The sequence below is a fragment of the Castanea sativa genome, chromosome 10 (assembly GCF_040712315.1).
Source record: "Castanea sativa cultivar Marrone di Chiusa Pesio chromosome 10, ASM4071231v1".
In the NCBI taxonomy this organism is placed as follows: domain Eukaryota; kingdom Viridiplantae; phylum Streptophyta; class Magnoliopsida; order Fagales; family Fagaceae; genus Castanea; species Castanea sativa.
In genome coordinates, this window is record NC_134022.1 from 25,913,289 (window position 1) to 25,930,454 (window position 17,166).

General features: G+C 36.8%; 1 protein-coding gene across 1 annotated transcript; it reads right to left on the reverse strand.

Moving 5' to 3' along the window:
- Positions 1-4,483: 4,483 nt before the first annotated feature.
- LOC142612842 (poly [ADP-ribose] polymerase 2) lies at positions 4,484-12,255 on the reverse strand. The gene is made up of 18 exons (XM_075785008.1): positions 12,121-12,255; positions 11,754-12,033; positions 11,085-11,206; positions 10,841-10,922; positions 9,235-9,470; positions 8,641-8,767; positions 8,351-8,406; positions 7,757-7,830; positions 7,508-7,554; positions 7,339-7,388; positions 6,975-7,037; positions 6,649-6,729; positions 6,343-6,453; positions 6,105-6,180; positions 5,822-5,964; positions 5,319-5,392; positions 4,993-5,095; positions 4,484-4,805 (listed from the first exon to the last, which is right to left on the reverse strand). The coding sequence occupies exons 1-18, from the start codon at positions 12,205-12,207 to the stop codon at positions 4,716-4,718; spliced, it is 1,902 nt and encodes a 633-aa protein (XP_075641123.1). The 5' UTR covers positions 12,208-12,255; the 3' UTR covers positions 4,484-4,715.
- Positions 12,256-17,166: the final 4,911 nt, after the last annotated feature.

Here is a 17,166-nt window from a genome sequence, read left to right on the forward strand (position 1 = left end):
CTATTCATAATTTCTTGAATGGGCTTTTAATTTGCTCTGTTAAATTACGATGACCAATTGTAAGTAATTCAGACAAATATAATGTAAAGGAGCCTATGTAGTAAAAAACCGAGATAGAGAGAGTGAGAGAGAGAGAGAGAGAGCATAAGGTTTTTGGTTTACTTTAGTCACTTCCAATTGTCTTATAACATTATCAACTGCACCGCACTTTTGGTAAAAGGTCAAAATTTACCTGAAAAAGATACGATCATGGTCAGTGGTCGCCTAGCTATTTCATATAACTATTAACTCTACTAGGCAACTCTTCTACAGTTAAATCCTCAGACTACCCAACAACTGTACAATGAGAGAGCTAGCCAAATAATAGTAACATCTCTCTCTCCTTTACGTGCTTTATACATGGTTAAAGACCTACATGTGCATAGAATTGGCCTCAAAAGAAGTCGGCAATTTTAAAGCAAACACAGAATTAGGTAGAAAAGCAAAAATTGAGTGATAGCATTACCTACTACAAGTTCATGCAGTTGGGACTTGGGAGCTAGCTAGGTTGAAGAGACAAGGGTGAGGAGCCCATGTTGGAGAAGGGGAGCACGTGCAAAGAGTTAACTGGCATCAGAGAGAGCCAAGTGCATTGCACGTGCCCTGCTTCTCCAACAAGGAGCTTCCCACCCATCAAGTCTGTACACACGTTGAAGTATGGTGGGTGTAACTTTAGTTGAGATGGATAGAGGAAGAAACACACTATTTATAGGTGCAAATTGGTTAGGGAGAGAGTGAATTTAATGACCATGGTGTAGGACTTAAAGAGCAATGAGTAAATTCGAAGTGTGGGTGTGGAGAGAAACATCTGTGCCGAGCCATGCCATGCCATCATGGTAGTATATCTAAAGAGACCCAAAAAGGTTGTTTTCTGCCTTATTTCCAGAAAAGCCAGCAACCCTTCGCTCCTCTTAAGGATTCAATGCAGAGAGAGACAAACACAAGCCTCTAAAACCTCTCTTCCTATCAATGCAATGCAATGCTAGCCTTTGGATCAAGAATCTCTTAGGCCAATGATGTTGGGAGTTGGGACCCACCAACATGTGGGGCATGGGCCTACATGCCCCTCTCTCTTCCTAGATCAAAACTATTGGGGTGGGGCCAATTTGTAAGGTGAATCGGTGATCACCTTTTGCTTTTTGGAAAGAATTGGATGGTGCAAAGCAGAGGAGAAGAATAATGTAAGAGTGCACGTAGGCTTTGCGTGTTGGGCGCAAAGTTTTTGAGTGGGGTATGTCATATGTGTGTGTGAGTCTTGAGTGTGAGTTTTTGAGAAAGGCTGGGAGGCTCCCTAGGCAGATATGATTCTCTAGATGCAGTAGGCCTCAGCTTTTCCCCCTAAAAATTTGTGGTGGTTTCATTGGATGGGACTTCAAGAATTTCAAAGCTTCTGCTGATATATTACAAGTTATTAATTATGTCCACGGTAAGCAAACTAAGTAAAGCTTTGAACATGGAAGACATCATTCATTTTCACCACCAAAAGAATTGAAGCATACATATGTGAAGTTAATTCCTCACCATACACACTACTATGTTGTGTGTGGCCACTCTTCTTCTTCTTTTTTTCTAGATGAGCAAGAAATTTCATTAAGCATCAAACAATAACAGTACAGTACAACAACTCAAACAACAGCTTTCAACTTAGTAAAACACCTACAACCAGATTACTGAATTATTTTGGGGTTTTATATATGTGTTATTTTCGAGCTACTTTGAGAGATTTGATTGGTCCTAGGTTCGAATCCTACTCGGAGAGATTTTATTTAATTTTAATTAAAGAATTCAGAAGAGAAGATTCACCAAATTCTACTATTGAATAAAAATTTGGATAAATATTATGTACAATAGAATTGCTCTATCTATCCTCACGAGGAAAGAAGAAATGAATTCTCAGTACACCCGACCTGTTATAGATGTCATGCTAGCATCATTGTCCTACAACACTTTTTTATGCATGTGAACTCCAAATTTTAGCTTCAAATGCGTACTTCCTTTTACTAGTCGAGTCATGCGATCTTGGTGTTTTCTTTGGGTACTGGCTTTTTTGGTGTGGAATGTTGGCAGTATCATAGGATTGATCAAGCATGATTCAAGCCACTAAATTATAGTGTAATTTAGTATTATAATTGTTCACTCCTTGCCTCTTTCAAGTTTCAATCCCATAAATTTGTGTTTGTCTTTGTAAAACTTAATTGGAAGTTGGATATAATAGAATAACCCAATATATCAATGAATTTATAGCCTAATAATAGTGCTTCTCCTCTTACAATGGAGGCCTGAAATTTGATCCAATAAAGAGAGGTCTGAAATTTGATTCATTACAGATAAAGATTTTGTGAGGTTTTATGAGACAAGAAAATTAATGGTGGATCTATTGTCTATTATAAAAAGTGAAATACAATAAATATCCACTCGATATTATATGAGAAATTGCAGTCGTGATCAGAATGACAATGTGGATTGCACAAACCCATCATTACAGCCTACTGCGATCTTCATTGCTATAGAAGATTTTTACGTCAAGATTAAAAAAGAAGACAGTCATTGTCTGCGTGCTTAGCTCTGTTGTTTATCTGAAGAGACATAATATAAATGCAGCAAAGCAACAACAATGTGGACGCATTCCTTCATGGCTGATGCATTAAAGAGTCGGTGAGGTTTATTACATTCACAGTTCTTTTTTATAATGAATAGAAACTGTTCCACACTTGAGTCACTATATATTGTCTTGTGGAAGAAGAACATAGATTCTGGTTGAGGTCATCATCAAATCTAGGGACTTAAATACTGGCGTGTACATGAACTTGTGCAGTAAATGCTTTATTTGGTCATACACTCTTATGTATTCAAAGGGCTTTTGAAACTCAATCATGCCTCCAAGAAATTTTATTCTACCATACTTGATGCATATGTTTGACTTTGCCTCAAGACTGAGGAACAACAACAAAACAAAAGGTTCTTGGTGAATTAATATTGGGAGTGGAAATATTTTAGCTCTTTTCTTGTACCTACTACTATCCAATCAAATCTAATGCATTCGAGGACTGCACTTGCTATATTTTATCACAAGTTATATACTTCTTGTTAGAGGTGGCAAAATTAGACATGACTCGTGTACCTGATACGATACAACACAAAATTAGTAAGTTATGGGTGGAGGTTTAATGGATTCGTGTCATATTCAAGCTGACACGAATAACTCATTTAATAAATGGGTTGGGTTAGTGTTTATCACATGAAACCCATTGACTTGTTTGATCTATTTAATTAAATGACATTTTACCAATATACTTTTCAAACCCTAAGTATATAAATTTATTAGTTGTTGTGGTTTTTTTTTTTGGACATATTATGATTGATTATTTATAATATTGAGATATGATTTAGTTTTGAATGAATATTTGTGATGCAGTTACTCGTTAGTTCTAAATTTTATATTAAAATTATTTTTTTGTTTAATTTTTCATAATTCATATCAATATGGTTAGTACTAAAATTAGTTTTTATTTATTTTAATTTTGATAAAATTTGATAAATAAGTCGACATGATTAACTCATTTAATAAATGGGTTGTGTTAAGATTAAGAAATTCTGACCCGTTTAAAAAACATGTCAGGTTAGGGTTGATATATATAGTCGAATATTCATTAATAAACACAACATGAACTCGACACATAAACATGAATTGCCACCTCTACATCTTGCTATATTTTATAAGCGGTAATAGTTAGATACAATATACGAAACACACTACTGAAATCATGTTAACACAATTTTAGTTAAAATTGTCTGTGTACAGTTATAAACTTATAATTAGCATTTTATGACATCAATGTTAGCAAGTTGGTAATGGTGGGTTAAGGGCAGAATTATAGACTAATATAATTACCCTTCCCCTTGGAGAGGATTAAAGAGGAGCAACGCCCTCTTATGTATCATAGCTTTCTAATTACATTGTCTTTTTGGTATATAATTTAGTATATAAATTGACACCTGTGTTTGAGAAAGCTTATTTTTAATAGCCAGATCCTTTATAAACTCTAGTAAGTTACTCATGGAAAAAAGCACTGCTCGAAAAAATTATGCCTAAGAAAGCTAGGAAAAATGAGCCTAATTATAATTTAGTATATAAATTGACACCTGTGTTTGAGAAAGCTTATTTTTAATAGCGAGATCCTTTATAAATTATAGTAAGTTACTCATTGAAAAAAGCACCGCTCGAAAAAATTATGCCTAAGAAAGCTAGGCAAAATAAGCCTAATAAAAACATATATGATTTAGGTCCTCTTCTTTAAATGCCTCTGTTTCTTTAAGAACTGACATGACTGGATTGTACGCAACTGGTTGAGAAGATGGTACTGCAACCAGGGTCATTGAAATTTTGAAATGGCCAAATTCAAAATGACAGAAAACCAATTTCTTATGCTTGACTGCTCATAACTCATTCAAAATCTTTTAAAGAAGATATGATAACCCATGAATAAAGCTGAAAATCACATCTATAAGAGACATATTTACAACTCATTTTCATATCATATTACATTCAAGCGCTAGGGATGGCACATTCTTTTTGTTCACATTGGCAACCCCACCCCCAAGAAAGACGGGGAAAAGAAGCCCCCCTTTCCCAGCTAGCAAATCTGCAAAATGGAATCACCTTCCAATACCAGTCATCACTTGAAATTGAAATTCACTTGAATGATATAGCGCATTCTAATCTGATCGACATTGTAAACTATGTATTCGTTGTATAATAAATCACCCTGCAAGAAGCATTTAAATTTTAGAAGACATAGACTAAGCTATGTACAGATGTACCCTCATAATTAAGTGCCCTGCATAAATATTGAACAAAAGGCAAAACAATCCCAACCAAAAAAAGGAGGAACAAAACACTTGACAGTTTCTAAATTTTACTGCCAAAATTTTCTAACTCATGATGCATTATACCTTATGGTCCATATGTTTAGCTCTTCCGAGGGGAACAACAACACCATCCTCAAGTGTCTGAGCTTCTGAGAGATCTGGTGCAGTACCTCCAACACCTTTTGTACTGCAACAAAACCTCAGATTTTAATCCACATCGACATTAAAAGTCTTCAATATGATAATTAGTCTTGACATTACTGGTAATTCCATGCAATAACATGTGCGCATTTTCATACTTCAATCATTGAATTCGGCAATTCCATATTTCAGAGCAGGGCAGATGGAATGATTCAGGTGTCAATAAAAATAATTAAAAAAGAAAAAGAAAAAAAAGAAGACAAACAAACCTTAGCTTTCCCTCTGGCAACTTATCAGCATCATATTTTGCACTTAGAAGCTCAGCCATGTCACCCAGAGCTACCTGAAAAGTAAATGGTTAAAGTCTTATGACAGCATTTATCAAGGAGGATTGGAGGACTACACAAATTTTATGGGTCTAAAAGAAAATAAGAAAAAATAGCATTACTCCCAGAAGACTAATCTGGGTAGAATAGACCAACTCAGCCAGAAATAAGATACATTCCGGGAGAGTGGGAACACATGCAGATTACTGATATATAAGTCCAAACTCCTGTTGGAATGTTGGGCTTCAATGTAGAACAGAAAAAGGGTAAATATTCATATAGTTGTCCAGCAAGACCCATCTGTTCGTGAGTGGTAATCTAGTGCATACATCTTACCATTAATGAAATGTAAGACATTTTGTATACAGTCGGTGATATGAATGTGTTCCACCCCAAAAGAATGTCTTTTCATATAACAATAATGTTTTTACAGAATAAAGAACAACCTCACACAAAAGCAGCACGCCAGCCTTGGAACCATGAGAAGCATAGCAATAATTTGCACTTTTGGAGAACATGTCAGCAAAGTAAACACCCTTCCCAAACATGTAACCTGTTACAGGTGCTTCAGGTGGAGCTATGCGCAAACCTGATAGAATACAAGTTAGGCTTAAATATTTTTAACTTATTGATGGAAATTTTCAGATCACATGATGTGAAAACACACACACACACACACACACACACACATTTATTAGTACTTATGAATCTTGAGAGGAAAATAATGACCTTGGGATAAAATGCCAGTCCAATTTGTAAGCCGAGAACCATGCCATAAGAGCATTCTATTCTTCACACTGTTAAACTGCTTGCAGGAGTAATAGGCAGTTAAATTAGGATATAAAACCTAACAAATTACTTATATATCAGAACCTAATGAGACAAATAAAAAATTGCTGAAATTATCTGCAATGATAGAAATATTTTGTAATAAAGGTCTTTAACTTTCACAGAAATGCCTCGTCACCTTTTTGAAGCGTTCAGATTCGCCCTCTCTTGATACCCTGAATATTTGAACAATGTCCACAGTGTAATTTGAGTGTGTTTTTGCATGAGTGTTCTGCATATATTTTGCAACCTGAAAAGATGAGGAAACAAAAACTATGTATCAGATCTATATACCAAAGTGGCCAGCTAATGAACCAACTCATGGAGTCATAAGCTATATTTTGCATGTATTATAGTTTGGGGTTGTAGGCATTCTTTTTTACTGTCCTTAGGGGTGTGTGTGTGTGTAAATAAGTATTACTGTTAAAAGTTCTGAGGCTATTACCATAGAGAATTCCTCAGAATCAACTTCAAGAGGTGACAGTTCAGAATGAAGCCGTTGGTAATGAGAATACAAGGGGTCACCCTACAATGATGGCAGAGGTAAATAAGTAGATTACAGTAGTGATAAATATAAATATAAGCTAACTCACTATGATTAAGTAGGACCATTTTCTCTGATGTCTTAAATGGAATGATAAAAATAAGTCGGACCATGTGCTCTTTGCATATATTACAATGGCTTCTTAAAAACATGCAAATATGACTTTCAGAAACTTTCCAGACACAGCCAGTCAATAGTTAAAAAGGAGACAAGTGAATAAGTAAAACCTCTGTTCCAGTGTCATCTTTCAACAGCTTTGTTGCAACCTCAATTTCAGACAGGGCCTCAACCTTCAATTAGACGCAAGAAGTTGATCAGATCTGTGTTTCTCATAATCGATAGCAACCGAATAAATTTCCAAATACAACCAAAATCTCACTGATAGGCCACAGCAGGGGGTTACATAAAAGGATACTATAGCATCTAATATCCCAGGAAATAAAATAATATAATACCAAAGTTGTCAAGAAAATAATTAAATCCCAAAGTAGGGTCCTACGCCCGCCCTCCACCATCGAAACAAGAAGAAATGAAGTTAACTCATAACTGTGACAATATGGATATATTGAATTAAAGAAAAAAAGGGATTACCATTTCCAACTTGTGTTTCAACTTCTGAGGAGAGTCAATTACAAATTCACCTGCCATCATTTACTCTTACATATTAAAATAGATGCCATTTTTGAGAGAAAATAGACAACCCCACCTATTATATCCCTAGTTTATTAAGTGTACAGTGGAGAAAAAAGAGAGGACTTACGCATTTTCTTAAATCCAAAGTCATGGGGAATAACAGTGTAGAATTCTCTACAAGAAACCATCAATTAAAATTGGAATCTCAAACTTCTTGAAGCTAGAATGCATGATTCAAAACCAAACAACGTAAAAAGAAAAATAGTGTGCTTTATAAACAAACGTCAGATGTGCTGTTTAAAATGCAAAGCTAATTTAGTCAAGCACTTGAAAAAAACAGCGTAACAGCTCTCTAGCAAAGAAGGAAAAATCTTACCCACTTAATTGTTCAAGTTTTCTCCTATCAGATTGGCCAATCACATCGGCAATCCTCTTCAGGACATCATAACCCTAGACATTGTCAAAGAAAATTAGTTCACGGAGTGTTCTCAGAAAATAGTGGTACAAGAAATAAGACAAAAGGTATTGCAACATAAAACTAAAGCACACAAAAGTGTAGGCAAAGGAACTATGCACAACCCATTTAAAAGCTAGGAAGCACAGACATAGAAACGGGCACGGGCACGGGCACGGCATGAGCAATTTTTGAAAAATTATAACATGAAATGGCTAGTACGACATGGGTCAAACACGGATACAACACGGGTATGACGCCCTAAATGAAGTGTCCGTGCTTCCTACTTTAAAAGTTTAGTTGATTTTAGGATAATTAATCATTGAAAGTTCCTGTCAAAATTTCTTCATGATATCCTTCTTAGTGTGAATCCCTCCAAGTATTCCCTAAAAGTAGCCAATCAATAAAATAGAGATTTTTCTCAAAACACATAACTAATAGTATATACTGTTATAATTTTATCTCCAAATCAAATATAAGCAAAAGGAAACTTCCTTGCATCTAATAAAGACTTACTTTCATAATTGTTGATTTGCTCAGCTTTCCAAGTGGCAGCTTATTAGCATTGTATCCTAAATGTTATGTACACATCAAATCTTTGTAAAAATAATTAAAAAGAAACAATTACCATATCAATGAAATATATTTTGATATATAGCATATCAATAAAATATTACACCTCAAAGGAAAGCATCCAACAAAACGCACTTTTTTTAAAATGAACTAACCAATTATTTGTCATGCTTTAGCATTTTTATGATCATCTGCATGATATCCTCTATAAAGTAAATGATTGATCAACTAACCAATTTCCATCATTTGCTGCTTCATCATGCTGACATTGCAGATAAGAGAGATAAATTTTGCAACGCGTGCCTCAAGTGGTGTTTCCCGAGGTTGAATTCCTAAAGCAGAGTCAGGCCTTTCTTTGACCTGATAATCATTATTAAGTATTCAGTAGCAAAGAAAATATAATATGGTTTTATCTTCTTTCTATTTTTGGTCAAACAGAAATATGGGATACAAAAAACAGGGGTGATACATCCTTATACCTCCCACTCTTGAAAGCAGAGAGATAAAACTTCACTAAAAATGTCTTGTAGCAACCTAATGATGTTCAAAAATACATATATCTGGAAGGTGCTTAAAAATCCCCACCCCCACAACACCTTCTGTAAATGAGACACCCATCAACAGTGATACACAGTAAAGCCAAAAATAAAATTTGATCCATACATGAGAAGTGAGAACAGAAATCAATAAAGTCGCCTTTCTTTTGCTTCCTTTTTTATTGCACAAGGGAGAGGGGCTGGAGTTTTCTTGTTAAATAAAAATGACATCTACTTCAAGCATTTGGCAATTTTAAGGAAAAATATAAATTTAGAATCAGGAGTACTCACATCTGATTCTTTTTCCTGCTCACCATAATCCATTTCCAACCAAGTATAACTCTTTGGGTGGCAAATGAACTCTTTTCGAGTGGACCAGTGGTTCTTGGTCTTGGCAAAGAATTTCTGTTCAAACTCCTGGATTGCACTGTCACGTGATGTATAAGGACCAAATAACTTGTCTTGACCCTTTATACCTACTCTCCCCCACCTATTGTAAACCATGAATGCACTGCCATCATCAGATTCTGCAAGTAATTTTGAAATAATATAAGTAAGAGTTCAGGATACTAGATTAGTAGTGCAACAAGGTAAACAAACTGAGCTCAAGTGCATTACCAAACTAGATTATATGCTCAAGCTTGGTTCATTTTCTTGTCAAGAAAGTTCATGCTTCTTCACATGCTAATAATTAATAACTAAATTTAGTTGAAACTATATTATTTGGGTTAATAAGTTGCTTTGGCACAAAATAGGAAAGGGCTTTGTTACAATTACAAATACACCCTCCTCTATTTATCCATGGATCCTTTACTCATAATGATTTTCATTTATAAAACTATAAAAATTAAATTTACCAACCTTGTAATGTTAAAAAGTATACTTACTTTGATTACAAAACGGACTTTCTAAATTATCAATAAATTTCAAATAATAAGTTCCACTTCAAGGGGATCTAGGGATATGAAGTCTAGTGTGGTGAATTGACATTTGATGTCTCATGAATTTATTTACAAACTTACAAAATTCAATCTTAAGTCTATGTAAGTATATTTCAAACATTTAAGGTCCGTTTGAATCGAATTTATTGCTGAAAACTGAAAATTGAAAACTGAAAACACTGTAGCAAAATAATTTTTTAATGCGTGAATAGTAGTGCGGTACCCATTTTTAATATTTTTTTTGAATAAAGGGCTTGTGAGTCCCATGAACAGTGCGTGAACAGTACCGGAACAGTGCGTGAACAGTGATAAACAGTGTTATTTGTCTCCAAAAAGCAGAAAACGCGTGAATAAAAAAAAAAAGAAAAAAGAGCTGAAACGTGATCTCTCTAAATGCAGACGCAAATAATTTGTATCCAAACCGCACCTTAAACGTATAAACATATAAAATTATATATACTTTAATCGAGCATCGTACAGACGAGCTTGTTTACAAGTACATTATTACATATGAGCTTGGCTTTTTAATAATCAAGCCTAAACTTAGGCTTTAGCTTAGCCCTTTTACTAGATAAACAAGCTAAAGCCAGATAATTTAGACCTCAAATTTACAAAATAAAAACAACCGGCATTGTTATCATAAGAACCTTCAAAGTTCACAAATTGAATTTAAATCTTTACTCAAGCCTATAACTGTTTCTGGTTGGTTGCATAGACCATGTCACACCAATTTATCAGTGCAAAAACATGTCCAGTTTGGAGAAGAGGAGTGGGTATAGTGCATAATCAATAAATTTGAGAAAACAACCAGGGATTGAATCAACTAGAACTATAAATTTTTTTCATTCAAACGTCACTATTGACAGAACTTCCTACTCAACATACTTTCATGATTCAAAATAAATTAACCAAAAAATATTAGAGTAAATAAAATTTGCAGGGAATCAAGAGCTAACCAAGAGCTTGAATCACATAAAATTTATTATTATTATCCCCAACATTTGTCTGGTTCAACATGGCATCATATATTTCATCACCCTGCATCATAAAAAGCAACATTCAGTCCAAATTCAGAAAACCAAATACCAATCAGAACACTAAAAAAATTAACACTAAAAAAATTATTGATATAGATTACGTTCTATTGAACAAAATCTCTATTCATTCACTACATTGTGCTACAATAACAATAGGACTTGCCAGCTGCAAAACATGGTAATGGGCCTTTATGTCATCTGGAAGCCACTGATCCAGCACTGCTGCGCCCTTTTTGGTTGCTGTTACAATCTTCTCCTCCTTGTTTTCACGTTCTTCTTCATCAGCTGGCACCATCAAATTTATATATTAAATAAACTCCCCAACTCAATCAGAACCAAACCGTAAAAAATAAAAATAAAAAGCCCCACTTCTTTGTTGTGAAAACATCTCAAAAGAAATGCAATGCAAATCGTGTTAGATTCACATTCTCTTAGGCTCCATAACGATAAATTATCAATTGTTCCAATAGCTTAAGCTATTAGAACACTCCAACCTCACGCAGGGCCTAGACTCCCTCTAAATGGGAGGTAGAGTGGAGACAAGGTTTGAACTTAGTACCATTGCTCTAATACTATTATAAATTATTGATTGTCCCAAAAGCTTAAGCTATCATGATATGATAAATTCAATCACATTCCAAATACATAAAACTTTAAAAACACCTCAAAGAAGCTAAATCAAAACAAAACTTTTTGAGTTTCACACACGAACTATGTTATACTACATATAGTCGGTATTGAACTCGCAAACCCAGTTGCCTAGTTCCTCATTTCCTACATTTTCTCAGCAACCAACACAGCACAAAGAAAAAAAGAAAAAAACAGTAGATACCTTGAGGACAGTCCTGTAAATCGTGGTTTGAATCTTTAGAGAGTCTTTCTATGAGTTCTTTCTTAGACCCAGTTGTGGAAATGCCTCGAAGAGCAGCTTGTTGACGCAATTGCTGAATGTCTATTTCTCTAAACTTCTCAACGGCCATGATTTTCTGCTGGGACCCAATTGAATCCCCATTTTCTGAGTCCCTATCTCTCTTCTTATTGGCTGACAAACTATCGTCTGCACCCGCTGATTGCTTGTTTTCCTTGCGTAGCGCTGCGCCGAGTCTTCGAACCTGTCAAAGAAAACATTCAGTTGAGACTTCAAAAAGAGAGAGAGAGAAAGAGTTTTGTGAATGTGGGTGAGACAGAGAGGGCTGGACCAGAGTGGGCTTGGTTCCGGTGGTACTGAGTCCACGTTGGCCGAGTTGGGTTCGGAGTTCTTCTACTTTGAGCTGTTGTATTGCCATGAATTCGCACAGAGACACGGAGCTGTATGTGTTGTATCTTTGGAGTTTGAAGTCGAAAGCTTTACTAAGGCGAGGGACATATAAACGAGGTTGGCGAAAATTGGAAATTAGCAATAATTTCCAAACAATATAATTAGTAGTTACTGTTTACAAATTATATATATTTTTTTAGTATCTCAAGTCTAAAAGATTCGATTTTGGGCCTATAAATTGAGTTTTTGAGGGTTGATTTTTATGGTCTGATTTTGTCTGATGTAGCATTTTTTTTCCGTGGTGTACACTTGAAAATCGAGTCTTTAATACTCGATTTATAAGTCAAAAAAAATTTAAGTCTAAGTCTATATGTACAACAACCCGAACCATTCTACCCAAAAAAATATTGAACGATTTGCCCATTTTGTGCATCCAAGCCATCCAAAAATTGGCGAACCACCTAAACCATCCAAATCCACGGTGAGCAAAACCTAAATCCACGGCGGCAAATCTACGGCGAGCAAAACGTAGGCGATGGCAAACCCAAAACTCCACAGCCACAACGACACACCCGCTGCCGATCTACTGCTCACCCCCCCCCCCCCACGGCAACCGTCCAACCCAAATTCAACCCACCGTGGCAAACCTCCACAACAGCAAACCCACCGCGCCGATCTGTTGCACCACGACCACCGCGATCCACCACGCCCTAGACCCACTACGACCTTGATTCACAAACCACCACCCCGCCACCACCAGATCCGACTCACCCCTCAACCAGTAGATCGGTGAAGACTCGAACCGAAACCCACGGTTCTGCTTCTTACAGCCTTGATCTTTGCTTCGTCGGCGTGGAGGCCCAACTCAGAGAAAAAGAGTGGGAGACGAGAGCAAGAAGCAAAACTTCGCTTCCTCTAATCCAACCTAGCCACTGAGATGCGAGATCCGAAGTGGGGAGATTCGAGACGTGAACCGAGTTCTTGCCATTTTTGTTTCTGTTTCTGGTTTTTTTTTTTTTTTTCTCTCTCTCTAATGAGAAGCTGTAAAGTGGATGAGAAGCTGTAAAGGGGACTTTAAAAAGGGTTATAAATCGAGTCTTAGAGACTCGATTTCCAGGTAAGCGCCACGTCATAAAAATCGATCCTAAAAAATCGACCCTTAAAAACTCAATTTATAGGTCCAAAATCAAGTCTTTCAGACTCGAGATACTAGTAAAAAATATAATTTGTAAATAGTAACTACTAACTATATTGTTTGGAAATTATGGTTAATTTCTCATTTTCGCCAACAAGGTTGTAACAACCTTAAACGTTGTCGCTTCAGCAAGAAGAGTGCACAGCACGATAGACTCAGCGCGAGCTTTGGACTTTTTATTTTTGAATGGGCCCAAGTTGCCGAACGACACCCCTAACAACTTTTAGAAGGGACGTGATATATGTACTGAAATTAGGAGTTTTTGGCTGAATATTGTAGAAAACGAAGCAAAACATATGACAGGATAGAATGAGATTTCCTTCTCAAATTAATGGGGAAAATGAGCTTCCACAGACAATGGATTAATCTCATCTCAGCTTGTATTAGAATGGTGACTTATTTGATTCTTGTGAATGGAGAACCCAAGGGTAATATCATCCCCACAAGGGGTATTAGACAAGGTGACTCATTATCTCCCTACCTATTTCTATTGTGTTATGAAGGGTTAATAGGTTTTATTAAACAAGTTGTGCTAGAGAAAAAAATTAGAGGTTTTTCTCTATGCACTTCTCATATGTTTTTTGCAGATGACAGCTTGCTCTTTTGTAGAGCTCAAATGGGAGATATCCAGAGTATTCTGAATATTTTGGAGAGGTATGAGAGGGCCTCGAGGTAGCAAGTAAATAAATCCAAAACTACTCTGTTCTTTAGTACAAATGTATCTGCTGCCACAAAAAATTCTATCCAAGAAATTCTTGGCGTCCTCGAAGTTAAGGAATATGAGAAGTACTTAGGTTTGGTCTACTGACGGTAGTGGGGAGAAATAGAAGAGCAACTTTGAATTTCATCAAGGATCAAGTTTGGGGAAAAATACAAGGATGGAAGGAGAAATTGCTATCTCAAGCAGTTAAGGAAATCTTCCTCAAATCTGTGGTCCAAGCCATTCCTACTTTTGGTATGAGTTGTTTCAAATTACCAGTGGGGTCATGCAAAAGCATAAATTTTGATACACAATAGAAGGGTATATTGAGGCAATGACAAGAAAATTTTGGTGGGGTCAATGGAGAGATAGGAGGAAAATCCATTGGAGGAAATGGGAGGTACTATGCAAGCCAAAATTTGAAGGTGGAATGAGTTTCAAAGATTTGTGCAGGTTTAATGAGGCAATGTTGACAAAACAGGTGTGGCGGTTGATACATGATAAAAATTCCCTCTTTTACAAAGTGTTTGTTGAGGTCTAAAAAATCACAACACCAAGGCTCCAAAGAAATAGCATAATGGGCCAACCCCATGGAAAGTAATGATAAAAGGGTTAAGCGCACTACAAAAAAAGAAAAAAAGAAAAAAGAAGAAGAGAGAGATGGTAAACCCAAAGAATTGAAGTAGGCCTTAAGGCCCATGAAACAAAGGAAAGAAAGAAAAGGCCCAGCCTGCCAAGATGAGAGGATCAAATAGAGTCCAGTGGGTAGAACTGGGTTGGGATCCCCAGAGATCGATAAGAGCTTGGGATCCTCAGGACACGCAACACCTCCAGAATAAGATTGGGACAGCTCAAAAGGGGTACCAAGACGCACAAAAAATGAAGGACAAATACGTCCTTCTCAAGCACCCAGTGATGCAGTGAAGAACCAGAAGGCTTGGAGAACAACAACTCTTGAACAAAAGGTTGGTAGCTTAAGGAACCCAGGAAGAAGAACCATAAGGGGAAGTAGCTGAAAAAACCTTCAACTTGATAGGGATAGGTTCAACTCACTCAGGAAAAATAACAAAAAGGGAGGATGGCCAAAAGCTGAATCTAAAAGGTGAGAAACCTTGAAAGAAGAAAGGATGAAGGTTTGCTCTCCAAGGACGCCCCGGAACGGAAAGCTAGCAAGTGACTTTTAGGGAAGCAGAACTAAAAGAGAAAAATTATGAGAAACAGGGAAAGAGCCAGCCATCAGAGTGGCTGGCATAATAAGAACTCTGGTACTCAGGGGGCCAAAAGGGGAGAAATCAGTGGTATCCCGAACCCTAGAATGACATTATAAAAATGGGAAGCAACCAACAAAAAGGGGCATTCAGCAATCGTGAAATCATAATAGAATCATTGATAAAACTCTATTAAAACTCAAAGAAAGTAGGGAAATATCACCCGGTATCCCAGAAACTGCCATTATAGTACATACTTGGATTCAAAAGGATTCAAATTTTACAAGTTTTAGAGGCTTGGATAACCATCTAAGTCTGTAATTTTTGAGCTTATTTGGACCTTGTATCACGTCTTAGTGAGCACATTGTAATTCATAATTAAAAAAACTGATGAAGTATTTCTTATTGATTTGAGGATCCCTAACAATTATTTTGTGTGTTTCTTTATTAGATTGCCTTCCTTTGCTGATTTCTTGTTGTTCAATACATATATTTTCGCTTGCTAGTGTATACATATTATAAGAATCTTGTCATGTGCACCATTTGGTTTGTAAACAGCACATTTAGCTGCGATGAACCAAACCAAATCCCTTCAAACTACAAAAAGAGGGCCCAGGGTCCTTGCTTAAGTTTGGGCCTGGACATCATCCAAAAAAGTGACCCTCACAGGACTTTGCCCTTCTTTTTTTGTTTCTTGAGTTCCATGGTTTGTAGTTCTGAAGTTAGGATACTTTTCCCCTTTATATCATTTCTCTTTGCCCGTTTAGGGGCTTCTCTAGGAGTTTCTCACACCTTTTGCCCTTGAGTTGAAGGTTTTGTGTTTGGGGAAGTAGCTTAAGTGTAATGTTGGTTGATCTGTTCCCCTTACTCAGTCAATCTGTTGATTGGTTTGAGGAATTAGTGGGTAAGCGGAGAGTGATGTCGGAGGTGAGATCCAATGAGCTTGAGACGAGGTTGTCGTCTAGCGATGACCCTGTTGAGGTGGAGGAAGACGCTACGACTTCTAGCCCAATGGAGGTTAGGGCTTTTTCAGCCCTCGAGGAGGAGTGTGGCCTAGACGCTGAGACCCTCTCTAGGTTTAGGGATAGGTTTTAGTTTCCCGAGAGGGTTAAGATTCGTCGTCCTCATAAAGAGGAACAAGCCTGCCACTTTTCACCTAGGGAGGTGTGCTTCTACGAAGTTGCTTTCCAGTGCGAGCTTAGGTTTCCTATCCACCCATTTGTTATAGAGCTTATGAGTCATTTCAACATTGCTCATGTGTAACTTATGCCAAACTCATGGAGGATAGTGATCAGCTATATGGAGATATGGCTGGCTTCCACCGAAGGAGACATGATCAGGGTGGACGAGTTCACTTACCTATATCTTTTATAGGAGTCCAAAGATTATGGGTACTATGAGCTAGTGCCCTAGGCTATGAAGGCTAGGATCGTCACTAGCCTGCCTTCGTCCTTCAAATATTGAAAATCTCGGTTCTTCTTTGTGTCTGGGGATGATTAGGAGACTCATTTTGATGAAGTTTAGGGTGAAGTCTCAAGCTTGCTCCGTCGTTGGAAAGCCCCGAGTCTAGGTGCGTCATCTTTTTGCAAGTCCTCTTTCATTCTTTGTTCTTTTCCTTTATATATATATATATATATATATATATATATATATATATATTTGATTGTCGCTAACTTTCCTGTCTATTGTCTCTGTGTAGTTAAGAAGCGTCCAAAGCTCAAGAGCAAGTACAAGCATCAAGTCAAGGCAGCTGTAGAGTACACGAAGACAATTGACAGTTTTAACGACCTAGTTAACCCATGAACCTTAGCTCGTCACTACCTTGGTCTAGAGCCTTCCACCTACATTCTGCGTGCTATAGAGATCGAGGAGAAGAAGAGTGAG